The sequence below is a fragment of the Ceratotherium simum genome, chromosome 4, assembly GCF_057802395.1.
Source record: "Ceratotherium simum simum isolate JZ-2026a chromosome 4, ASM5780239v1, whole genome shotgun sequence".
Classification (NCBI taxonomy): Eukaryota; Metazoa; Chordata; class Mammalia; order Perissodactyla; family Rhinocerotidae; genus Ceratotherium; species Ceratotherium simum.
In genome coordinates this window covers 40,399,841-40,426,535 of record NC_141903.1, presented here as the reverse complement: position 1 = coordinate 40,426,535, position 26,695 = coordinate 40,399,841, and the positions used below count along the sequence as shown (strand labels likewise).

The following is a 26,695-nucleotide window of genomic DNA, read 5'->3' as shown; positions in this document are numbered from 1 at the left end:
TCTAGTCTAGTTTAGGACATGTGCAGAAAAGAGACAACACGTAATTTATACAAAATTTTTGAAAAGCTATTTCTAAAAGATCCCTTAAATTCAGATGTAAGACATCTTGACAACATAATGATGTTACTTTTATACTGATTGTTTCCAGTGTTTTAGACAGAATAGTTCATTTCATAAGGCACCCTAAATTCTATGGAAATAGGACCTTAGATGAATCTTCTTCTCAGAGTGTTATATTGGACAGGAGTTTACAAGTTTATGTGTTGTGTTGTGGACAGCTGTGGCTAGAGTATCACTGGCAGGAGGGGACCATGGCTCAGAGCAGTACCATTATTTCCATTTCATAGATGAGTAAACTGAGGCATAGAGAGGTTAAATAACTTGCCCAGGTTACACACATGGTAAGCTGGGATTTGAAACTTCACATGTATCTGTACTTAGAAATATAAGGAAAAAAAAAAAACCCTCCAGTAATTCCATCTCTTATAACTAACATTTGAGTATTACTATGTGTGTGCCAAGTACTGTTTTAAGTGCTTTACATATACTTTCATTAATTGGTACAATAGCCCTGTGAAACTGACATTACTATTAAATATCCTCATTTTACAGAACAGTAAATGAGGCCCCAAATAACTTGTTCTTCGTCATGCAGCTTCCAGTGGTGGGACTCAGCTTCAAACCTAAGCATTCTGACTCTGGAGCCCCTATGTGGGATAGTACCCTGCTCTGCTTCTGTGCCATGGCCCGAGTGACCATCGTATGCATTTCCCTCTAGTCTTTCTTTTGTTTCCCATAATTTTAGTCATAATATAACTATAATTAGAACCTTGGGGTTTTTTTTTTTTGCTTAACAAATGATAAATATTTCACTGTTGCTAACAGTTTTCCTAACGATGGCTACATAATAGTATGTATGAGTATATGAGTATGGCTACTCAAAGGGTCTCTGAGTAGATTCAGCATTACTTACCTGTCTTTTGCTGGATTTATGGTTGTATATAGTCTCATGTCCTTAGGGGCAGATTCTTGAGTGGGAGTTATCCTATCAAGGATACAGGAATTTTCATGCCTCTTGATGTGTAATGGGGCCCTACTCTAGTCTGGGGGATGAGGAGAGGCTTCCAGGATGACCAACAGATCCATGGCTTTGCTTCTAACACTTACCTGAGACAAGCTGCTTGGGGTTCTCCTGGAGGGAAATTGGAGCAGGGTTGTTCCCTGGAGGGGAGGTTCAAGTGAGACAGCCAGGAAGCACTGGTGCTGAGGCAAAGGGAAGTAGAGGGAGAAGGAAGTGGTCCAAGACCAGCTGAACCATCCCAAGCCAAGCATGGTGTCTGTCGACCAGAACACTGAGCAGAACGTCATGCACCGGTAACCAATTCGGGGGTGGGTGGGGGACCATCAACTACATAGAGGATAGCAAAGATCATCACAATGCCAGCCACCAGGGCCCACTACTGCCCACTACTTCTTGATATCAGAGCTGCCAAGGAAAACACAACAGTCAAGCACTGGATGGAACAGCATTTTTACTCACATAGAGAAGAAACAGAGCAAGATCAGCTCAAATAGTGTGTGTTGGTCCCTCATGGCTAGTGGCTGCTCCATGACAGCCAGCAGCCTATGAGTGCCCCTGTAGTGCCCCAGCAGGACACCCCCCTCCCCCATGGAGTCTGAAATACTGAGAGGGAGGGCGTGCCCCAGGGCTATTGACATACATGCTTAAGCAGAACAAAGGAACACACATTGAGTCTGAAACGGAAAGATATTCCCACACAAGGTGATAAGCCTGACAGAGGCTGTGTATGCTCTTTATATCTATTGGTAAGGTAGTGTTCCAGGCCCAAGGCCCATTCTTATGTGGCCGGGCAGAGCTTGAAAGACTGTGATCAGGAGACTGCTTTTCCCAAGGGTGTCCACTACAGAGGACATGCCCAGTAAATCTTTGTTAAGAGATTTAAATCCTATTAATAGGAGAGCTACATGTGAAGGCAGAGCATTCACAACCCTTATTGGTGGACATCACTTCCCCCTGGGCCCTACTAGCATCCTGCTGCTACTGCTTTCAAGACTAGAGCTGAGATACCACAGTATCATACAGTGGATTTAGGGAAGGAAAACAATGAAAGTGAACTTACTGAAAATGATGAGGGGTCTCTACTTGTTACTTCACACCTACCAGTTCCTTTTTCAGTTCTCAGTTTAATGAGCAAGTTTGTAGAGCATTTTTCATGATCATATCCATGCAATGTACATATTGGAAATACAACCTTTAATTCCACCCCTAGTCTCTGTCCACCTGAGGCATCAGGCAAAGGAAACCAGAGTGTCTTAGATAAATGCCTTGAGACCAGTGACATCTGATTAGGGTCTCTAGAGAGATTCCTTCCCTGAGTTTTTGTCAAGTGGGCAAAAGGGAAGAAGGTGTTGGGCCATAAGTCCGAATTTTAGGCTATTTTGAGGCAAAAAGATTTTATTTTTTCCAAGTCCATATGGGAAATAAAACTAATTGCTAATAACTAAGTTGAACTTAAGTTCTCATTCTTTTAAATATTCTCAAGTGTACTGCTATATCCTCTGCAACACTGGTTATATTATTAATTTGCTTAAACTATATAGTAAAAAATGTGTATATATTAAAAATCAGTGAATTGTACACTTTAAAGGGTGAATTTTATGGTATGTGAATTACATATCAAAAAGAAACAGCGGAAAAAAAGATGAGACTAGGGGGCCAACCTGTGGCAAAGCGGTTGAGTGCACACACTCTGCTGCAGGGCCGCAGGGTTTGCAGGTTTGGATCCCAGGTGCCTACTGACGCACCGCTTGTTAAGCCATGCTATTGCGGAATCCCACGTGGAGTAGAGGAAGATGGGCACGGATGTTGGCCCAGGGCCAATCTTCCTCAGCAAAAAGAGGAGGATTAGCAACAGATGTTAGCTCAGGGCTAATCTTCCTCACACAAAAAAGATGAGAATAAAATATTAATACATACACACATATAAAAGAAAGAGTACCCCTCTTTTCCAAAAAAGTGATGAGAAAACTTATAAAATCTGTCCCCATGTACCTCCAGAGTGCTTACTGTGTGCTGCGCCTGTGCTTTTTAGCACTGAGCTGAGTTTTCCAGATTCTCTTACGTAGGCAAATACAGATGAGCCAGCTTGCCCAAGGCCTTGGCAGGTAGGTGATGACACAGCAGAACTTACATTCGAACCCAGGACTCCCTGACTTACAAGCCCCTGATCTGAATCACGACGGTTACTGCCCCCTGCGGGCAGAGAGTGGAGTGGTCTCCAAGCACCCAGCCGCAGCTCAATTCCAGCCCCTGCCCGCGACAATCCTCCCGCGGGCGCGGACTGTTCGCCCCACGGCCCGGGAAGGAGCCCAGCATGGTTAGACCGTCCGCGAGCGTACGGGAACCCGAGGCCCGGACGCCAAAAAGCAGAACCGGAGGTCAAGCCTAAGCGCCGAGAGAAGCCCAGCGCCCCTCCGGCCGGCCTACCTCCCGCGCGCAGGCGGGAAACCCGCACAGGGGCGAGGATGACGCGGAACGGCCACAGAACTGGATCTGACAGCGCGGGGCCTGCGGGGGCCTGCGGCGCCGCGTCCGCCCGGCTGCCCGCAGAGTTGGCGACCATTGAAGCTCCTGCGTGCCTTCCGGGGCCGGGTCGCGCCTAGGCCTGCGCGGCGGGGCCGGGCTGTGCGGGGCAGCCTGGCCCGCGGCTGGGAGCTGGCCGCACGGCCCCTGGCTTGGGGCCGGCCCTGCATACAGGCGGCCGGGGCGGCGGGCGGGCAGGCAGCGCGCCGGGCAGCCCTCGGCCGGCAGCCATGACGGCGGCGCTGGGGGCGCGGGGGGCGACGCGGCTCTGGTTCTCGGCGCTGCGGAGCCGGGGCCCGAGCCTCGCGGCCATGGTGAGTTCCGGGGGCCCGCGGTGCGGGAGGAGGGCGGGGCTCCGTGGCGCCGGCTGAGGGGCGGGAGGGACCCGGCAGGTCCCGAAGTGAGCCCGGCCTTCGGCCTGGGACTCTGAGGAGCCACGTTTGGACACCGGGCAGTTGCCCGAGGCGCTGGCCGGAGACAAGGGTGTGCGCAGCATCTTCCGGGTTCCCTTGGCTTAAAAGTCCGGTCGTAGTCTACGAAATTGCCAACCGAAAAACAAACGAGGACGAGTTTTATTAAAAAAATAAAAAAGTAAATATGAAAAGTGATTATAAAAATATTTGATGCTTAAGTTCACTTGATGTGACTGGAGGTGCTGTTCGGTCCTCTAGATTGTACGCTCGGTGAGAGCAGGAATCGTGTCCGTCGCGGGGCGCTCGCTGTAAACTGGATGACTGAATGCTGAGTTAACTCATTTGTTTTGGTGTTAATTTTTTGGAGGAATTATTAATAAACTATCCTTTTTTGGTGACACATCTGTTCTTTCCTCTTCCGAGGGGCGTTCCGTCAGTTTTTCTGCTTTAGAAATCAATATGTTGGGGTAAAGGAACTTGAAGGAAAGTTTTAACATGCAGCGCCACCTAGTGGGGAAATGTTGCATTAAATGCACCGTTTCATTTTCTCAAGTTGCTTGTTAGAGTCCATTTGGCAGTTTGAAATTCTTTAATAGAGGAAATTTAAAATAGTTCGATGAAGGAGGAAGATAAACACACTGCTTCGTGGCCATTAAGGTCAGAACACAAGTTGAGTGCTTACTGTCACCTAGGTGTGTCCCGAGGCATGCTGGTGCTGGTGCTCAAGTAAAATTATGGGGTTTGGGGAGGAATGAATAAACAGACATGATGTGAGCGGCTGCCACGTGCCGGGCTCTATGCTGAGTGCCTTCACATTCAAGATCTCTTTAATTTAAGCCTTTCAGAAAATCTCGGCGGGTAGGTACTGTAATACCTCCACTACAGATGTGAGGAGGCTCAGTGATTTTTCAGCATCCCACGGCTAAAAGTAACAAAGCTAGGTCTTGAATCATCTTTACTCTCTCCAAATCCTATGCTTTTCCCTTTCCCAACCCCCAACTCCCACAGGAAAAAAAGCCCACCGCAAAGGGTTCTGCAGAGGGTGTGTCCCCAAGGGGACAATTTGTGTTATGTGTCCATTTCACAGTGCTGGACACAATCCCTCTTTCTGGGCAAATGTCTTTGGTGAGCACAGAGTGACTTCACTGGGGATGTGGATGGCAGAGAATGCAGGGGAAAACAGCTCAGCACGTTCCACAGACTCCAGGTGACTGCTGCATTACCCACAGCACAGTTAATAGTTTTGTTTGTAGCTGCTCAATGTGGACACAGATAATTCCATTTCTTTTCCAAAATACTATGAATTGACTTAAAATATTTGTGTTAGATGAGAATTTTAGATTATTTCCTATAGTGGGTCTTTGTGTGAAAATTTTCATAATTGTCATTGTAAAACTAATGAATAGATATTTTGTTTCTTAATAGTAAATGGTTTTTGATAACAAGCCTTTGATATTTTTATTTAATTAAGAGATATTGTCATTTTTCTCTTTTCTTAGTTGTGGGGAAGGGTAGCTGACCTAGCAAGGAAGAGAAACGAGAAAATTGGTTCATTATCATCTTTTTTTCCTCTTCATAGAATAAGTTGTCTTAAAGTAAGCTTGCTTACTTTGTGCTCTTAATTACATTGATGTTAGTGATACAAAGTTTTAGGATTTCTGAGGTGGGAATGAGTTGTGGTTTCATGGCAGAGGATTCAGCTCAGCCCCCGCTGGCCCTTTGATGAGAAGCCCTCAGGTTAGTTTATTCTCTGGGTGACAGTCCCTCTCTCACCTGAGCTTACAGTATCCTGCAAATAGGGACGGCAGCAGGTATTGGTTGGCATTTATGCTGCAATGAGAACGAAGTTCTTCTGACTTTTACTAGAGTGTCCTTCTCTCTCTGACCGTGATGTTTAGAGTTCTTTCAGGTCAAAAACAAATAGTACAGGGGGCCGGCCCAGTGCGCAAGCAGTTAAGTGGGCGCGCTCCGCTGCGGCGGCCCAGGGTTCGCTGGTTCGGATCCCGGGCGCGCACCGACTTACCGCTTGTCAAGCCACGCTGTGGCGGTGTCCCATGTAGAGTGGAGGAAGATGGGCACGGATGTTAGCCCAGGGCCAGTCTTCCTCAGCAAAAGAAGAAAAGAGGAGGATTGGCAGATGTTAGCACAGGGCTGATCTTCCTCATACACACACGCAAAAAACACAAATAGCATGGGAAGTGTGGGCCTGTTAACCAACAGAACTCTGGATTTGTGAATTTCATCACCAGAGTGAGTAGGAACAAGGTGCACAGTGCACACAAGTGCTCTGGCCACACTGTGGAGGGAGTTTGTCTTACTGGTACTCTGATAAAACTCACTCCACTAAGGCAGGGACTTTTTACCTGTAGTCCAGCGAGTCTGTGGACCCCCCAGAAGTTATTATACAAAATCCTACGTAAATTCCCTTCTGGGGCCTATTTTTCATCAGATCTGAAAGGAAATAGTGAACCCAGATAGTTAAGACTCTTGTGAGTAAGCAGTGAAGGCCACTGAGGTGGTGTAGGACCATCCAAAGAGCAGTACACCGGGAGTTTAGAGCCCTGAGTTCTAATCCTGGTCCTGCCAGTGGACTTGCAGGGTTTCCTTGGGTGGCTGTGTTTACCTCAGTTTCTGAAGTCCTGGAATGCTGGCCATTGGTGATGGTCATTGGTAAGATGGCCAGTGGTAATGGTTGATCTCATTTGTATGTGTAATAAACCAGAGAAGGTGATTGTGAAGTTTGAGGCAGCGGTAAGGGTTGGTGAGACAACATACCATGGAGGCAGCTTATTTTGTACAGAGCTAGCCTTGTTTTGGTCTTTTTTTTTCCCGAGAACTTTGTATTTTGAGAACAAAGGAACCAAAGATGGTTAGAAATTGTTGCCCCTTAAGATTTTTCTCTACATCTATCTCTACATCAGGTAAAGAACTATACATTTATTTGAGTTTAACTGAATCTCTCCAGCTCACAAATATGTTCTTTTCATAGTCAGCAGATGCTCACCGGTTGACAGCAGAAGAGAGGAACCAAGTTATACTTGATCTTAAAGCAGCAGGATGGTCGGAATTAAGTGAGAGAGATGCCATCTACAAAGAGTTCACCTTCAAAAACTTTAATCAGGTAATTATTACATATTATTGCTAATGCCATGATCTATTTTTGTCACCTTAGGCTGTAACTCTTTTTTTTTATTTTTTTTTTTAAAGATTTTATTTATTCAGTTTTTTCCCCCCAAAGCCCCAGTAGATAGTTGTATGTCATAGGTTCACACCCCTCCAGCTGCTGTACGTGGGACCCGGCCTCGCGTTGGACGGGGAAGTGGTGCCTCGTGGCGCTCCCGGGATCCGAACCCGGGCCGCCAGCATCAGAGCGCGCGCACTTAACCGCTAAGCCACGGAGCCGGCCCTGTAACTCTTTCTAATACTACTGGTTGTCTGGTCACATGTGGATCCAGGATCCAAACCATCTCTTCCTTAGGAATTCAATGATAGTTACTCCGTCCTTGTTGACAGGTGCTACTGCCCAGCTGGGTGATTTCTCAGCTCGGGGGAAGGGGTGGTTTGTGTCATTTGGAAAATCAAATTCTGAAACCACTGTTGCTTTGATTTTAGTTTCCTTTCAAATTTTAAATAACATTCAAAGAGAGAGTGAGCTTTTTGTGTTGATCAGAAGGGGGCATGAATAAAAAGGGTTGAGAAACATACACCTGCTTGACTGATTTCCCCTACTTTTCTTAGATGGTTGTCAAGTTTTCTCTCTCCCTGTAGTTGTATTTCTATCTCCAAATCATCTCCCAAGCTGCACCCTCTTCTCTGATTGGCTCATTTCCCCAAGCCCAATAGCCAGCCCTGGAAGCTTTTCTCAAAAGCTGGCCTCCCCCTTGGAAACTCAGCCTTAGCAAGGTAGCTGATCCTTTAGAGCCCCACCCTGTTTAGAGAGTCATCTCCCATGACTTACCCTTCAGTTCTTACTCCATTGCATTTATATAAGGTCAGTGCTTTTGACTATTTCATGTTTGTTCAGTTAGCTTGGTAATCCTCTGGACAGATTTATTGTTTTTATTTATATTAGGTGTCAGCATCTAGAAGGCAGAGACCATGTTTGCTTAAATAACTCTCTATTGTACCTAACACAGTTCTGGGTACAAACAGGCATTTGATAAATGCAGACATTGATTACAGTGTTTGCTAGTTTCTGGAAGGGTGTGTGAGGACCAGATTTCCACCAGAGAAACTTTCGACATGTTTTCCTAGTAAATGCCATTGGCTCCACTGAGCGGCATGCCCTATTCTGCTCTCCATCCATCTGGCTGCCAGCCTTCTGCTGTGACGCTCCAGCAGAAAGGTTTCTGAGGAAACCTTGACCAAGCCGACTCCCTGTCCCTGCTGCCCCACATGCTTGACAGCTCTTGTCAGGGGCTTAGCACTCTGTGGCTGGTGGCAGGGAATCCCATTGGTACAGTAAGCTTGTGCATAAGCTCTAGGTAGCATTTTCCAAGCTTATTAAAATTCTTACATGTGTACAGCCTGACTTCTTTAAGCCTGGGCTAATTTATTGGGCTGGAACATGTGGCTTAAAGTACTTGAGTAGTGTTGCCTTAGGCTCTGCCCATGAGTCAGTCATTTAGCCCCACTCTAACCTTGTGCTTGGGGTGACTTTCGGAAATGGGAGGGAAAGGAAGCTGTGCAGGGCACCCTTGATTAATTATAACATTATTCACTGGGACATTTAATTAACTTGACATTTTTTTTTTTTTTCTTTCACCCGGCTTTTAGGAGAAAGAGACAGGTGATAAGAAAATCAGCGGATATCAGGGAATGTATTCAGAGAACCAGCACTGAGATTATATCCTGGGGTCAGTTTTCCAGCCAGGCTCCTATGACTTCTGCCTGTACAATGGCCTGTGATGGCAACTGATGTCATGACAGCTGTCTTCCCATCATCCAGAGACCACCAGGAACATACCAATAGTTGAACAAGCTGGGCTTATTGTTTGTCGCAGCAAATGAGAATGCACACCGTAGGGAACTGTGGGGCATCTCAGGAAGACAGTGTTAGAAGGATTTTTTATAGGATCCGGGCTTGTGTTAGTAATTTTGGAGAGTTTTTAAGGAATTAGGGCCTTGGTCTGGATTGGGTGCTGTCAGAAAATGAGTAATTCTATAATTCAGTATTTTAATAAATATTACCTATAGGGAGAAACAGACTAAAGTGAAGCCAAAGCTGAAATTGGTAAAGAAGCAATAATCGCCCATTAGCCAGGAGAGGAGGGTGTTTAGTATTTTATGTTTTGGACAATGTTCATGTTTTGTCTGTGTTTTGCTGTCATTACAAGTGGTCTTATTTTTATGTTAATCCATTATGGTCACAGAGTGGCCTTGTCTATTGTTTATGTCTAACACCAAGGCCCAGGTGTGAGTGCCAGGCTAGCTCCTAGCAACACCAAGGCCCTGTTGGCAGTCCCAGGCCAGCTCCCAGGTGTCAGGGGCTACTTGTCTCTTTCTTACAACTGATATTTAGAGTGGTGACCCTCTGGCAGCGACAGAGCCTTACTTATCTTTCATTTAGGGCAGAAAGTCTGTTGTTTTTAATTGTAAAACAATAATATAAAACATTAAAATATGATAGTGTAAATAAAGAAAAATTTTCCCATTGTAACTACTTTCATCTTTTTTTTTCTATTCTCTTCTAGTCTTTCTCCATAGGTATAGTTTATTCACAATGTGGTGATTGTGCATGCAGTTAAATTTTTAAAAATTAATTTTTATTGTAAAAGTAATATTCATTAATTCAACAAATATTAAGCGTCTTTTCTGTGCCAGTTAGTATTCTAAGCTCATGTAGCTCCCCTTCTAGTGGTAAAGATAGACAATAAACAAATGAATAGATAATATAATTTCGGGTAGTGTTAAGTGCCATGAAGAAGAATAAAGTAGGATATTGGAATGGAGAGTGATGGAGGGGTGAGTGCACTGTTTAAGATGGATCGGTCTGGAAAGGCCTCACTGGGGAGGGGACTTCTGAGGCCTGAATAACGTGAAGGAGCTCAGCATGTGAAGACCCAAAGGGAGAACATTCCAGGAGGAGAGAACAGCAAGTACAATATTCCTGGGCAGGAATGATCTTGGCATGATTGAGAAAGAGCCAGAAGGCCAATGTCCTGGAGTGGTCAGGAAGGAGATGAGACTGTAGAAGATGAGGCTGAAGAGAGGGAGGGACCAGAGCACTAGAGCCTTGTGGGCATGGTGAGGAGTTTGGATTTTGTTCTTTGAAGGAAAGCTATTGGAGGATTTCAAGCAGAGAAGTGTCATGATTTGGTTTATGTTCTAAAAAGATCACCCAGGCTGGTCTACTGTGAATCGATGGTAGGAGGGTAAGAGTGGAAGCAGGCAGATTGTGTAGGATGCTGTTGGAGTAGGCTAGTCCAGAGATTATGGGAGACTATGGAAGTAGCAGTAGAGTGGAGAGAAATGTAGGATTCCTTATATATTTTGAAGATAAAACAGTCAAGACTTGCTGTTAGATTGGGTGTGGGGGAAGGGGAAGGTCAAAGATGATCCCAAGGTTTTGGTTCAAGCTATAGGGTGAGGGGTGTTACCATTGGTGTCATTTACTGAGCTGGGGAAGATGGGGTGGAGGGTGGGGTAGAGAATTAAGAATCCTGTTTTGGACATGTCAAGTTTGAGATACACTCAAGTGGTGATACCAGGTCAGCAGTTGGATATGTGAGGTTGGAGCTCAGCTGGAGATATCAGTTTGAGAGTTGTCAGAGGGGATAATTGTGAGAGCACAGTCTGGGTCGTCAAGAGAGTGCAGGATAGAATGGACAGATGGAGGCGTGGTATGTCCATTGTAATAGGAAAGAAGGTCGAGTATATGCATACAGATGCAGGGAGGTAGCTACATTTGTCCTGGGAAGAGTAGATAATTCTCTTCTGATTGCTTCTATTGTTTTAGTGAAGTCATCAATTGAGAAAGAGTGGAGATGGAGGGAGGAATGTTGGAGATCTGGAAAGAGAGGAAAAGGAGTGGAATAGTCATCTTGGAGACTGGGACTGAGACAGTGAACTAACCAGAGAACATGGCCGGTTGCTGAGCCGTTCTCAGTGTCACTGGAGATTTATGGTCAAACATTTGAAGTGAGGATTTTGTGTGTTTTGTCCAGCTGTGTCCGGCTCCTTGGGCACAGGCTTGAAGTAGCTGCAGAGTTGGGCTTAACAAGGGCTGAACTTTTGCCAGATGAGTGCAGTGGAGGAACAGAGGGGCAAGGGAAATAAGGTGCGCAAGGGAGGGATTAAAACATTGGACCATGGAGTGTAAGCTGGTGAGGAGGGAAGTGCAGCTGTGATGTGGGAGATGGAGAATGAAGAGGTGGGAGTGTCAGTTAATATAAACTTTTGGAGAGCAATTGGGCAGTGTCTGTCAACTTTTAAAATGCACATACCCGTGGTCCTAATCTAGAAATTTATCTTCTAGATATAGTCCTGAATGTATGCAAAATGGATTTGTGAAGCTGTCCAGGATAGCCCTTTGGGGCTGCAGTTTTTATTGTGAGCAGGCATTTGCAGGTGTGCGTGCACACCTTGGTAAGACCTCGCTGCAACCCTGCCCTTAGCGGAAGTTAGAGAGACCCTCTGAGCTCCGTGTGCTCCTGGCAGTGGCAGTGCCTCTCCTGGCCTCAACTCTACAAACTGGAGGGAGCCACTGTCAGAACTGGTACCCTCTCTCCCTTAAACGAGTTCATCCCACGCTGGGTGTTAGTATATATTTTTTTCAATCTTTGATGAACATGTAGGTAAAAAATATATTCTGTTTTGTTCGCTCAACAGGTATGAACATTCTTCAATTCTTTACATAGTCTTTTCATTTTACTTAAATCATCAGGAGTAAGATTACACTTGGTTTGCTGTTACAGATTTTAAATGGTTTGCTTATGTGGAGTGTGTGAAATAGTATCACAAGTTTGCTTTAGAGTTCATTTCTTTTATTACTATAGAAAGTGAACCATACATTTTAGAAACATTTTCAGTGACCCTGGATGAAAAACCTATTTCTCAAAGTTTTGGTTATTTAGGTTTTACTATAATAATAAATAGCCAGCAAAATACATTTGAAATTTTTTTCTCTTAGAGGTTTTATTCCAAGATATGGTTAGTTCCAAATAGTCCACATTTATTTGATAGCTCAGATGGGTGCTAATACTTAGAGATTATAAATGCGAAAATTCCCAAGGGATTCTAATAGCGCAGGTGGATGATGTGGCTATAGGTTTTGGTTGCTGTTAGTCCGCTGTCTCTCCTTGGTGGTGGATTGCACTGACCTGCAGTGCACTGTGCGTTGGTGGGCGGTGCGATGGTGACGGTGAGACACTGTGAGCAATCAGAGCAGGCGGTGCCAGGACACGAGGCAGGAAGTTTCCACACTGGGAGTGCTCGGACTCAGGCAGTGTTGGGTTGGCATTTGTAAAGGAGTTTTCCTTTTTTTCTGTTCATGTAGACATAAGGAGGGAGAGGTCTCTAAGGGACATATAAACTTAGGTGTTTGGCAGCTGCAGAGTGATTGCATTGAAAGAACAAAATGTCAGAAATGTGGGTGTGAGCGTTCTATAAAGATAAATTTTGTTATGCGTTGTCATGTATGGGGACAAGTGGGAAGCTTACAAAATCAGAGGAAAGTTTTAGCTTTGGAAGTAGGTGTAGAATCTAGGTGAGGCTTTGGAACCCAGGAAACAGCTACTCCAGATGCCAGCAGGTGGAGCCCCGCAGGGCAGGAGCCCAGACTGGCCAGGCAGCAACACATCCTCCTGGGAAGGCTGTCCTATTCTCTCACTCCTGGATATGGACCACCCTCGTTCAGCATGGAAACAAACTTAGTACCAGGAATAAGTAAGCAGTGGTAGCGGGGCACCTGCCTTGGTTTGGTACCTTTTGGGTGAATGAAGAATTCCGGGTAGAGGATGTAAGGAATTTCCAACTGGTAATGGAGAGCACTTTTGAGTCAGGAGAAAGGGACTGAGCTTTGTGAGTAATAACTATAATTCCCTCATTCCTGGAGGAGCTGCTATCCTTGTCTGTGCTTTTTTAGGTGGGCCTGCCAGGCAGGGCATTCAGTTTTGTTAGATTGAATCATTCATATAAACTGGCTGATATTCAGCCAGTTTTGACCTACAGAAGTGGCAATTTTACATGATTCAGTCTAATAGCTTGTCAAAATGTAGTATCTCTTGCAGGGCAAGGTACAAGCTTTATTTTTTCTATATCTTGCTCATCACATTTTGGTTGCTGTAACTGCTGCCATTAAAAGATTTCTGGAGTGGGAGTGGGGAGTGGGGAGGGAGCTTCTGAATGGCCTAGGCCATGCTGGTGACGGTGGTGGCGGTGGGGTTCTGTGCATCCAGCAGCAGTAGCACCATACATGAGTGAGTTCGGGGTTTGTGAAATGTTTTTCTTCCTGTGTCCGGAGCTCCTGTTGTAGAACAGTTGAAAGTTACTGTTGCTTACTTACTTTATAAAAATGTTTTATTGAGGAATTTGATAATAGGCTTGTGGTTAACATTTTGAAACACTTAGTGAAGTCAAAGTCTTGATACTAGAAGAAAGACAACTGTTAATGAAAATCTTAACAGTTCTCTGTGGGACATGGGTCTCAGCAGCTGTTATTGTGAACGAATCAGGTCGGGTTTTATTGTTCATTGCTATGCACCAAAATTTGGTGCACATCAAAGTTATGAGTCAGTAATGCAATAATATAAATGTCACATCTGAGCACTCTTGCAAGCGGATACTCACTCCGCCTGTTGAGGATAGAGAAGCAGTCCCAGAGAGGATGTTCCCAAGGCTTAGGCTAATGTATGTGTGTCTGGGAACCACGTAAAGTGAAAACTAGTTTCGTTGTCACACACAGTAGCTTGCGCTTAACACGTGCCCACTGATGGGCTTTGTAACCACAAGGCAACTAGAAACCTGAGAAAGTGTCCATAGGTGTCAATGGAATGGATAGTAGAGACACATTTTAGCCAACTGTACCTAAAATTTGAGAAGCTAATAAAAATATCTGTGTGATGTATTCATGTTGGTGTTCACCTTCGAGTTATTCTGGAGTTCCAGGGGGCCCTGGGCAGGACCCTGCTGATGTTGTCAGCTGATAGCTGGGACATCAGTGTTGGTGTACACCAGGGTAGGGAAATTAGAGCCTAAAATGTTATCATTTGGAGTCTTGCTTGTGCTGTTTATGTCATACAATACGTTTAGACCTGATGTGTATTTGTAAAAACACATGCAATAGATAGACAAGGGGAAATGTAAAACAGGTGTCAAAATGCAAATGTGACTCCACACTGCAGTGTGAAAGTGCTGTGGTCATTACACCGTCCTTTAATAAAAATGGACTTTTAACTGCACCGTTTCTTCTTAGTCGGATAGTAAATCTTCTGTTTACAGAACTTAGCCTGAGTATTTTGTAAAAGTCAAACAGCCAAGAAATATAATTTCCTCAACAGTCTTTGTCTTGCCATTATACAGATGGCGTAAAATCAGGTGTGTAAAAAATAAAAAGCAGTTTGAGCTGACGTGAAAGGTATTTCAGATTTATGCTTTGCAGATGATATTGGTATGATTAATGCATTCATTGCTTTTTTTTATTGCTTTTCACAGATAATGTACATGATGCATGGAAACTGTTGCGGGTTTAAATCTTTGCCAGGTTTAGACTGTGAATATCAACAGATGTTATCATATAAGTACTATAATCATTATAAAATAAAAAATTTGTCATGAAATGCATTGACATAAATTTCATTTATGTAAATTGCTTTCATTAGTATAAAACCTTAGTGTAGCTGTTAGGGTTTGTGAAGCACTTTAGATGAGATTAACTTGGTATAATGTGGTCACAAATGGGTTGCTTTAAATTTGACAAGAAAATAACACTCAAAAGTTAGGAAATTACTGAGGCATTTGTTTTCGGCCTGCATTGCTGGTACCGCTTAAATAGGTTGAATATGAATTAATAGCAGTGGACTGCTGGCTCAAAAATTACAGAAAATAATTTAAAAGAGACCTTAAATAATAACTTAAAAGTATTTTAGTCTTGCTCTTTTCTGTTCTATTTCTGTTTTTCTTTGGTATGCCAGCCCATTGCTTCAACACAGCCATTATCAATAGTGTTCAGGTTTGCATAGCAAGAGTTTTGTCAATAGAGTTTTGATGCATTAGGGCCGTGACCTATAAACTTGCATTCAGCCGTTTCAAAATATGGATATTGGGTGCCTGATGGAGCAGCCTTATCAGTTAGTCAACTGTTCTTAGCAGCAAATACAATGCTGCACTCATGTTTCTGTAGCCGGCTGGTGACCAGTTGCCCTCTGCCTTCAGGAGGGACTCGGCCCACCAGTGTGGAAAGGTGGGTGAGGGTCTTCTTCCCTGGCTCTGAGCTCTTTGTGTTCTGTTCTTTTTTCTACATTCTTTTAAACAAAACAAAGCAGTACTTCCTCTCCCCTGTTTTGCAGATGACCATCATATTGCCCTTCTGATCTAGGCTGGAATGAACCATTTTAACTAGTTCACTGAATTTTATAGAAGGACACTGAACCAGACTGAGATCATGGGATTGCTTGTGGTCACACGGGGTTATGTAACAGTTCGTGGGTGCCAGACTCATATCTCTGGTTCCTACAGCAACATTTTTAGATCCTAGTGTGATACAGAAAGGTGTTTTGTTTTTATTTTTGTTTTTTTCTAGGAGCTATCTTGTTTTCCAAGGACTACCTGTTGGATTACTTTTCTACCTTAAATGGATTTGACAGTACTTCCCTGAGAAAGGGACTATGAACCAGCTAAAACAAACAAAGCTGTACTTGTTTAGTAGTAGCCCAGGTATCACTGTTGAGCAATCAGAGGTCATTTAATTGTATCATTAAAATCAATCATATCAAAACAGCAAACGCTGCTAATGAATCTGTTTGCACCTGTGCTCTCAGCCAGCAAGGCAGAATTTTGGCCTTCTACCATATCATTCATCAAACTGACTTCAAATGCCCTGTCCTCGCCATTGCAGCCCTGGCTGTGGACATGCCCCAGGCACCTGGAGCAGACCCATTTGGGTCTGGGCTGGGAGCCACATGGTCTCCCCAGTGAAAGCCAGAGAGCCTAGCTCTTTTGGGGTCGGTGAGCACAGTGAAGTCCTTGGGCTGGCAACTCCTGAGAGGCTAGCACTGCTCTGGGCCCAAGGAAGAAGAAAGATGCAAAAGCAGTACATGATTCTGTTTCTGCCCAGAAGAGTGCCCAGTTTTGTTGGGGGGTGGGGGGTGCACATCTGAATTGTACAAGATAGTTGATTTTTTATTTTTTTGGTGAGGAAGATCAGCCCTGAGCTAACATCCAGTGCCAATCCTCCTCTTTTTGCCGAGGAAGACTGGCCCTGGGCTAACATCCGTGCCCATCTTCCTCTACTTTATATGGGATGCCACCACAGCATGGCTTGACAAATGGTGCTTCGGTGTGCGCCTGGGATCCGAACCTGCGAACCCTGGGCTGCTGAAGTGGAGCACGCGCTTAACCCCTGCGCCACCGGACCAGCCCCAATAGTTTTTAAATTGCCATGTTAATTAGGCACTAAAATGTGAACTACTAATAAACCAAAGGAGGTGTACTCCAGGATGGCTGCCTGGAGAAGGGGGTTTTGAGTTGATCTTCAAAGATCTGATAGGTGTTTTTGAGGGAAGAAGCTAAGGTAGGGGTCAGCAGGTGGCATAGGTCAAGGAAAAGGTGAAAGAGGGCACATCTTATTTGTAATGTGTTGGGGAAATGAGGGCCCTAAGGTGGTTTCAGTGAGCTGGGCTAAAGATTGGCAGGGAGGGTCCTTGTGGTGCTCTCTCCCCTGAGTTTAGCATTGCCAAAGGTTTAGAGGATCTGAAAGCAAACTCTTGTCTGTCTCCTCCAACTTGCTTGTTTCTCTCAGCAGTACCACCATCCTCTCAAGCACCCAGATCTGAAACTGAAGAATTATTTTGGTGATCAGTCACCAAGAGCTGGTCAGTCTTCCTTTAGGGTCTTTCACCAAGACTGTGCTTCTGGTCTGGATGCACCTTCCCTCCCCCTGGAGTTCCTGTAGGAGCTTCCTGCAGCCTTTTACCTCTAGGCCCTCTCTGCCTTCATTGGCCTGTGTGCGCTTTGTTGGGACCGAGTTGGTCTCTGCTCAGAAAATCCCAGTTCCTTCCTATTATATCTTACAAGACATCATCTTCTTAGAGGTTTTCAAAGCTGCCCACAGTCCGGCCCTAATCCTACCTCTCATTACTTCTCTGTAAGAGACCTCTTTGCTCTATTAGAGATTAGAACTGTAAGATACCCGAGAAGTCACCTAGTCACCCCCCTCACTGAAGAAGTGGGGAAACCAAGGCTCAGGGGGAGCACAAAATATTAGTGGCAATGCTGGAACTGGAGCCAAGACTCCTAGCATCTCGTTTCAGTTCTTTCCTACCTTTATTCAAGCTGTTCTTCCCCCTCCTATGCTCCATCCCGCCTATCCTACCCCCATTTGGTCCATATCCCATTCACTTCTGGAAAGTTTCTCCTGACTCTTATACACTCAACACTAATAAACAATTGCTGCGTACTTACTGTAGGCTAGGCATGGTGCTAGACGCTGGGGGTGCAGTGGCGAGCAAAGCAGATATTTTCATGGAGCTTACAGTATAGTAGGGGAGGGAGTGCATAAACAAAACAATGAATATGTAATTGCAAATTGTGATAAGTGCCATGAAGGAAAATCCTAATAGCTAATGCTTAATGAACACTGAAACTTTGGGCCAGGCACTATATTGTAAGGACTTTACATGTATGTATTCATTTAATCCTCACAAAACTCTGTGAAGTAGAGAATATTTTCCTCATTTTACAGATGAGCAAACTGGGGTTTAGATGAAGTGACTTGCCCAAGGCCCCACAGTTAGTACGCAGTGGAGTCAGGTTTCGACCCCAGGTAATCCCTGCCATTTGCCAGCATGGGTACTGCCTCTCCAACAGAATAGAGTGTTGTGAGAGAGAATAATGGGAAGACCAAATTCAGTTTGAGGACAGCCATCAGGGAAGGCCTCTCTAAGGAACCCATAAGCTGATGCATTTTCTTTGTCCACTGAGGCATTTTATTTGGACATATTTATTACATACCTAGGAAAAGAATCCCAGGGTTTTCCCCTCTGTGTTTTCGTCCTGCTTCTTTGTGATCCATGATGCCAGCTGAGGTTGTCAGTACAATGAAACCAAGGAAATGCGGGGCGTGGGTTATTCTGCTATTTTTCTAGATCTTTGAGTTGCACATCAAATCTGGGGCTGATCGCCCCAGCTTGTTTAACCTACCCATGAAGTTCACAACAATTTTCCCAGCTCTGTGATCATCAATGATTTCAAATTCGTCAATGTAACCATGCTTCATCATCACAGTTGGAAACCGGACGATGACTTTGGAGCACAATCTAATAAGAATCTGGCATTTGCCTCTCTTTTCCGCATTGCTGATGCTTTTGAGAATACCAGCCAGGACATGCATGTGCGCTATTATGGCGGCACAAAAAGATGGCGAGAAGGGGACAGCAGAGGAGAGCACACGGTGTTACGGGAAGCGAGGGGCTATCGCGAGACTTTCTAAGGCTCAACCAGGGGCAAAAAAAAAAAAAAAAAAAAAAAATACTGCCCCGTGGAAGGAGGTGGGTGAAGAGCCAATGCGTTTTCTTAAAAAGACCAATTAGAGGACTTAGAGGATGGAGTGGAAGCTGGAGGGGGGCAAAAGTCAGAGGGGGAGAATAGTAAGGAGGCTGTTGTGTTCATCCGGGTGAGACATCATCACTAGGGTGGACACAGCAGGAGATTATGGACTGGGGCAGTGATAGGGGGTAAGCAGAGAGGTAGACAGGTTAGAGCTGTATTTAGGAGTTTGCATGAGCAGAAACCTGTGGTACCACACATAACACTTATAGAAAATGCAAATATAAAGAAAAAAACCGAGTTTCTCTAACTAAGGAGGAGTGGTGATGGGTGGTGAGGAAGAAGAACAGGGGGTGTTTAAGATTGACTCTCAGATTTAGGACCTGAGGACCTGGGTGGTGGAAAGTGACATTTACTTGAGCTGGGGAAGTGTGAGAGAGGAACAGGACTGGGATGCAGGGATCAGGATTTCTGGTTTGGACATTAAGTGTGAGTTGCTGTGAGACATCCAAATGTCAACTTCAAGAAGGTAGTTTTATGTCCAACTTAGGAACTCAGAGTAGAGGTCTGGGTTGTAGATAAAAGGAGAGTCATAGGTGTGTATGGAAAAAAGCCAAGGTAATAGATGAGATTAGTCAGGCAGGAATTGTAGTGTGAGAAGAGAAGAGGGCTTAGAACTCAGTCTACTTTGGGATTGGATGGAAGACTGAGAAAGACTTGTTAGTGAAATAGGAAGAAAATCAGGCCAGTGTTGTATCACAGAATCCAAAAGAAGATGGGGTTTTAAAAAGGAGGGAGGAATCGATTCTGCTGAGACTCCAAGTAAGATGAGTACCAAAAGATGACCACTGGATTAAGCAGCATGGAGGTCATCAATGATCATAGCAAGGATGGTTTGAGTGGGGTGAGGGTGCAGGCCAGCCTGGAGAGGCAGTGGAGCTCATGTGCCTTATACAGATCCTTGTAGCCACAGACATTAGTCTCTTGTCTGTTCTTTCTGTTTAGAATTCAGCCCTTGGGTTATCTTATTTGCAGTGTTCTTTCAGCCTAGTTTTGATATTTAACCTGTGAACATTAGAGCTAGAAGGGCTGTGGCACCCGAGCCCTAGGGATAAAGTGGTTTGCCCAAGTTAACAATGAACCAGTGACAGAATTAGGATGTGACTAAGTGCAGCTTAGATCATGCAACGTAGAAATACAACTACCTTTGTCTCTCTCCATCTAAGATATAAGCACCTTGAGGGCAGAGACTGGATTTGTGCTTGTGTACATCTCCCATAGTACCCAGCCCAGTGTTACGTGGGTATATTTTGTATACATTAAGTGCCTTGATTGAGTTCACCATAGGTGATCGTAGTCACTGCCGTTAGCCCCAGGGGAACATAATGTTTTTCATCTTGTCTCCTACAGGTTATTACCTAAAACCCTTTCTCACCAGGGACTTTTCTGCTCCCTCATTTCCTTATTCTTAGACACGGATGGTTCCTAACGGTGACCTGCTTATTTGGCCGCTAAGTTGTGATGTGTGATGGAATGATCTGAGTGCCATGGTGCACTTCCCAGAAGAACAGCATTGATGATGCCTTTGTTCTGCAGGCAGTTTTGGAGTACCAGAGAAGGAGATGGGCCACTTGTGGCACCTCTAGTAAATTGCCCCCAATAACGCGAGACTGAGGTTGGCACTTACTCAGTATTTTGGCTGCACAGCTTCAGCCACCCACAGCCAGTCTTTTGTGAATTTTGGTGTCCTGAGGGCCCATGGTAGAGTCTTCCAAAACTCCACAAAGTATCACACTGGGAGACTGCTACAGGACTGTTTACCTGCTATTGATTAGGCACTCATTTCTGTTTTAAGACAGTTCTAATAATTGCAGATCCTTTTTTTTCCTTTCCTTTTCTGGGACCACTGGTTCAGCACTCTTTGCTGATTTTTTTTGTAATCATTACATTCTAGATAGAGGTTTAACAATCTATTGGATACATGTTGTAGGAATTATTTTTAGAAATTTTGATGTAAAAATGTTGCTTTAAGATCATTCTGTATACAGGTAACTCTTAAAGTTGCATTATTTACCTGAAATGCAGCCAAATCAGTTTTTTTTTTTTAAGATCCTGATGTAATTGGCATTGGGATTTTTAAAAACTTTTTAAAATTTTATTTATTTTTTTTGGTGAGGAAGTTTGGCCCTGAGTAACAGCTGTGCCCATCTTCCTCTATTTTTTGTATGTGGGATGCCGCCACAGCATGGCTTGGTGAGCAGTGTGTAGGTCTGTGCCCAGGATCTGAACCCATGAACCCCAGGCTGCTGAAGCAGAGTATGCAAACTTAACCACTATGCCACTGGGCCGGCCCCCAAATCAGTTTGCTTTGTCATGGTTTGGAGAGTCACAAAGTATTTTATGAACTAATGAGTGTAATAGTGTCTACTAGGCGTTAGTAGCTCATTGTTAGGTGACCTGTGAAATAACATAGGTTGTTTCATTGAAGCTTCCCAGCAGCCTTGCAAGGTTAGGTGTTAGTAACCCAGTTTGCTAATGGTGGAAACAGGGAAGTTAAGGGACCTGCTCAAACTTACAGAGGAAGCAGGAGGCTGGCTGTCCTCCCAAGGCCAGGCTTCCTACCCTAGGGCTAAGCTCCTCTTCTTGAACCCAAGCCTATATTTTGAAGGGTTGTGGGATAATTCAGGATGCAGATTACAGTTCTGTTTAGGAATGTCCTAGACCTTTGAATGAACAACTCTGTTTAAAATTGAGTCTGTTTCTTTGTTCTGTTTAGGAAAAAATGTTTATTTTGGAGGGCTTAAAGGAGTCTACGTGTTCTTTGCATATTTTGAAGAAAAGGGTAGCCAGCTACTGATAGGAATTTGACCTGTAAATTGCCAAATGGTTCCCCATGCCCTGCCCTGAAAGCATTAGTTTATAATACTTGATTGATCAGTTATTTGTCCTAAGTTGATTACAGATTGGAGGTCAACTTCTATTTGGAGGGGGAAGTTGCTTCCAGATAGAAGGTCTGCAAAGAGCAGCTAAAATCTTTACTTGGCAAATCAGAACTCTGCATAGAGAAGATCAACTTGTCCTGCGTTGAGAGACCCCAGCTTTCTGAGCCACTGACTATACAGCTGGAGATACGGATGTGTAGAAGAGAGGGCCATTGTAGTTCTGAATGTCTTCAAGTATGATTCTGTTATGTAAGCTTGGGAATGAGTCTCTTCCATCTTCCTATTTGTTTAAAACTGCAAGCTTTAAATAGAAGGGTTTAACATTTAAGAATTACTCATACCCCACAGAGATCAGCCAGGCCTCTCACTCTTACGGGAATGATAGCACCATGTTAAATTTGTGTGGTAAGTTTAGGTTGTTAATAAATACAACATTTTTTTTCCTGATTGCATAATATATTTTATAATTTGGAAAACACAGAAAAGTACAAAGAAGAAAAATATACCTGTAATCCTTCTCCCATTTAAAAAACAATATGTGCAAACGTGTATTTTGTATGTATGTACGTATGTATGTATGTATATATATTTGGAGTCATATTGTAGATGTTTTTTGCTCAGTTGCTTTTTTCACTTCATGTATGGTGAACATTTTTCCCTGTCAGTAGAATATTTTACTTCATGATTTTTAATGGTGGGATATATGTAGTACTGCATTGAATGGAAAAGCCATATTTAATTTGACTGATAACCTTTCTACAGTAACTAACCATCTCCACAGATGAGGCTTTGTGAGCCTACCTTTTCTCCATGTAAATGCTGTCGGTTGATCATAAAAGTATCAGGGAGTCATACAAGGTTCTTCTTGCTAAAGATACTTAGGATCTTGATGCCCACTGAGATCAGGCATAGATCCAGTTACTTTGTTTAAAAAAAGTAAATAGAAATCATCGCCTAGATTGAATTGATCTGTTGAAGCTAAAAAAGCAAGCCCTTCAAGTTACTTGAGAAGGCCAGAAGGAAAATGTTATGCCATAGGGCTTTGTAGCTACCATTCTCACAGCTTAGTGCAATGGTGAGGGAATATTTTCATAGAACTGTTTCTCTTTTGGAGATTTTTTCAGATAAAAAAAGCTTGTTTAATTCGGGAAGAGTTATTTCATAGGAAATTAAATCTTTGTAAATCCTCTATCACATTTCCACACTTGCCAGTTCTCTGGCAAATGACGGCTTTCAAATGGTTCAGGAAGGGTTTCTTAAAAGGAAACAATTTTATGTTTTATACATATCCATCTTTTTATTTTTGAATTGGGTAGGTAACAGAAACTTATGTTTTCTCTTTGTATTTGCCTGTGGGTGATAGTGCCAGTTCTCAGACTCAGAATGGTAATTACTTGTAGTGATTTTTTAAAAATTTCACCTGATGAGAATGTTTTCTTGGGCGTGATGAATGACTCCAAAGAACTTGAAAAACACAACCAGTGATGCTGGCCAGGCGCTGGAGGGTTGTTGCTGCTTAGAGATCAGTAATTGTTACATCTTGGTTTGGTATGCTTGGTGGTGTGTAATCATGTCATGTGCTTGGGAACCATGAAAGAATTTTCTTTTCAAGTCTTAGTGCATCATTTTTTCCGACATTGATCAAAGGTTGGAAAACTAGTATTATATACGTAGCCAGGGTATTCATAACTGTCTTACATTCTTAATCTTTTGGCTATTTGGTTGAAATATATCTACGCCTCTTAAATATTGAAAGCATAATATCCTTTAACCTACAACTGCAGAGTTAAAATGAATTTTATGTGAAATATTTAGTTGTGGACCACATCTTCAGCTTTTTATATGCCACAGTGGTCTTGTTTTTTTCCCTTCCATTGTCTGATAGTGAGGTCATTTTCAGTCCTCTGAGAAATTCTATTCCCAGCCAGATGCGGCTCATATATTAAAAGTAGCACCTGTGGCTAATATCACAGCAGCTTACCATAAATTTACATGGTAACTAGGATTATATCTGTCAAGACTGTTAAAAAACATCTAGATTTAATTTGATTTCCAGTATTGTAGAAGCTATCCAACATTTTGCTTCATAACTATATTTTAAAAGTTAAAAATCACTCCATTGTTAAGTTTTATAGCACTCCTAGTGCCCATTAAGTTGATTTGTTCAATGGAGGTCAGAGTAAAGCAACTTGGCTACATTAAGATCGGAAACCAACCCATTTGTGACAAATTTAGTCCTTTCGTGTGAATCTTCTCAACGTCTCTGCACTGATTGGATTCAGGTGTAGCTTATGTCAGTAGCATTTAACCTCAAAAGAATGAGCAATGTGATTGGGTTGTTGTAAATTATGGAGCATTTTGCCTTTGCTTGTTTAAACGTAGCTGTTGACTCTGCTGCCCGTGTCTGACTGCTTCACTGGATCTGCCTATAAATGAGTAGTTTGGTTTTAAAGACATCTTGGAAAATTGGGGAACGTGCCCTCGCCCCTTTCCCTCCTTTATGTGACCCTTCCTAAACTGTTTTATTCCCCTTTATCCTTTGAGTCATCTCCCACATGTTATGATTTGCACACCTGCAGTTATAAAATTATTTTTGAGTGTCATTATATCATATTGTTCACCAACTTTCCAGCATTTATGAATACAATAATGATTCATCGTAAATCAAAATAATTTACAAGTTACAGAGAATCTGCTCCTACAAATAAGAACTGAATGATTAACTTCTTTGATGTCCTCCCATTTGAACATGGGTCCTTAAAAAGAAACTGGTAACATATTTCTTTGTGTGTGAAAAATAACTCACGGTCCAGAACTGAATTAAAGTATAAGTTCAACCTTCTGGACATTTAGTATTTTAAGACATGTAAGCAAATATAAGCCAATTAAGAAATAAGCAGCATTTCTTTTGTAATCAGTAGATGTAATTGCCTTAGCAATAATCTTGCTCCTGAGTGAATCATAAGTGTGAGCACTGAGGGTGGGGCAGCATGCAGCGCCTCAGCACAGGATCCGTAACCCTGAGTGTGCATGTCCACTTTAAGTTGGAACTCAGTGTGGAGGTGCTTTCTGCTCTGTTCATCACCTTCTGGAGGGAAGTTCATAAGCTTCTTTGAGCCTGAGCCTCACCAAGGAAGTGGAATGGTAGCCAAGAATTAATATGTTGAAAAGGTTGTGGTGATGGAAAAACTGATTAGGAGTGAGGCTAAAATTATATACATTTAGTGTGTTACCAGATGGAATTAATCACACAACAGTATAAGAAAATACTTTAATGACCAATATGGAGACTTAGAAATATTTTTTGTGAATTATGATGACATCAAGATCTTCTTTATTTGTGTACCTAGGATAAATGTAGCTCCTAGGGTAACTTAGGTGCGCTACTTGTGCATCGTGATTGCTGTTGCAGTTTCTACTCATACATCTGTGGGGAGGAGGGGTGAGAATATAAGATGGCTGTGCCCAGCACCAGTCTCACACGGCTTTTCTTGATTGCTTCCTCCTCTATCTTCTTTACTTCTTACCAGGTCTTCATGGTTGACCTTTCTGCCCTCTCCCACCACACTCTACGCTCCTTGAGGGACAGGGACTGTGTTGCCCAGCGCCTAGAGCCCTGGAGGGTGCTTGGTACAGAGCAGCAGATTGGTATAAATGTTTATATCTCATACTTTCAGGGGGCAGACTGTTGGGAAGATTCCAAATCTTCCAAATCTTTAAAGATTTCAGATCCTGTATGGAAAGCAAAAACATAAATTGGTAACTTGTTTTGCTGACCGCGATTCTTTTTCTCCTTAGTCTTCCATTGCATGGTTAGTAGCACATGTGTGATTTTGTTTCTAAAGGTGTCAGTTGACCTGAAGGGGGTAGGGATCATGAGATTGCTGGCAGTGAGGCTGCCTTTGCCATCTAGCCACCTTCAGGATCTCTGGATTTAGCCTACAAAGGGCCCAGGAGCTGCATCTGTCCAATGGCTGAAGATACAACCTTCGTAGGCCGATTTTGAGAATAGAAATAAAACTTATTTTAGAAGACCTGCTTATTTTCAGAGAGAAGTATTATTTTCCCTCAACTCAGAAATGAGTTAAATCCTAAAATAATCATTGAGGTGCACAGTGCCAGCTTTTATCACTCAGTAATGCCATATTACTTTAAGTGGTACAGATATGGGAGAAATGGCTAATTTAAAGCCAAATGGACCAATTTTATAGCACTAAATATGTATAAAGCACTTTTGCATGCATTGCTTATAGGGCAATATTTAGCTTGGTTCTTTCATAAGTAACATCTCATGTTGAAAAATGAAAACTGGTATTAACTGCATTTTTATTTATAATTTTGTTTTAAGCCATAAAAATAGTATTGTATAACTGATTTTTCAGATTATAGTATATGAGTGAAATATATATTTCTTCTAATGAAATCTTTATTTGGCAAATTTTGGCTGTTATAATATAGTTGTATTGGATGAGCAAACATTCATTTTTCGTGAAAAGTGTTTTCATTCATTATACCAACATTTATTTTTTAAATACATGTAACTTTCCCTTTACTAAATTATTAAAAATAAGTTTTATTTTAAAAATAAGAAACTTTGTTATAATGAGACTGTATTATAAATCTAATATTGTAATATTCTGGGGCTATAATTAAGAATGAGTTCTGCTAGTAAATGTTGGGAAGAGGCGAAGAAGAAAGTTACAATACATTGCCTATGTACAAATTAACCATTACCTGCCAAAAGCACATCAGACCCACACAGCGGACATCCGCTAATCCAGTGGTTAGCCGTTCCGGGCTCTAATGCACACTGTTTTACACGTTAACGGTTTTGAAGTTCCAGGCCAAAGCTGACCTTTCACATGTGCTCCGTTCACAGTAGGAATCTCCACTCACTGCTTCCTGTCAGAATGGATTATGGTGACACAGCCCAGGGCTCACTTTGGCTGCAATTAAGTTTTTGATCAGAATTATTTCGTTCACAAACAATCACATTTGTTAAAATGTTACATCTGCCCTGAAAACCACTGGCA

At 43.0% G+C, this 26,695-nt stretch overlaps 1 protein-coding gene and 1 pseudogene across 1 annotated transcript in view; one reads left to right on the top strand and one right to left on the bottom strand.

Annotated features, from left to right (window-relative positions):
• The first annotated feature begins 3,699 nt into the window (after positions 1-3,699).
• Positions 3,700-26,695, top strand: part of PCBD2 (pterin-4 alpha-carbinolamine dehydratase 2) — a 44,711-nt gene continuing 21,715 nt past the window's right edge. Inside the window, exons 1-2 of the mRNA XM_004420183.3 lie at positions 3,700-3,918; positions 7,007-7,138. Of these exons, the coding sequence (XP_004420240.2) occupies positions 3,835-3,918; positions 7,007-7,138 (216 nt within the window). The 5' untranslated portion in view covers positions 3,700-3,834. The remainder of the gene's footprint in view (positions 3,919-7,006; positions 7,139-26,695) is intronic.
• On the bottom strand, positions 17,966-18,565 carry LOC147917268 (small ribosomal subunit protein uS8 pseudogene; annotated as a pseudogene).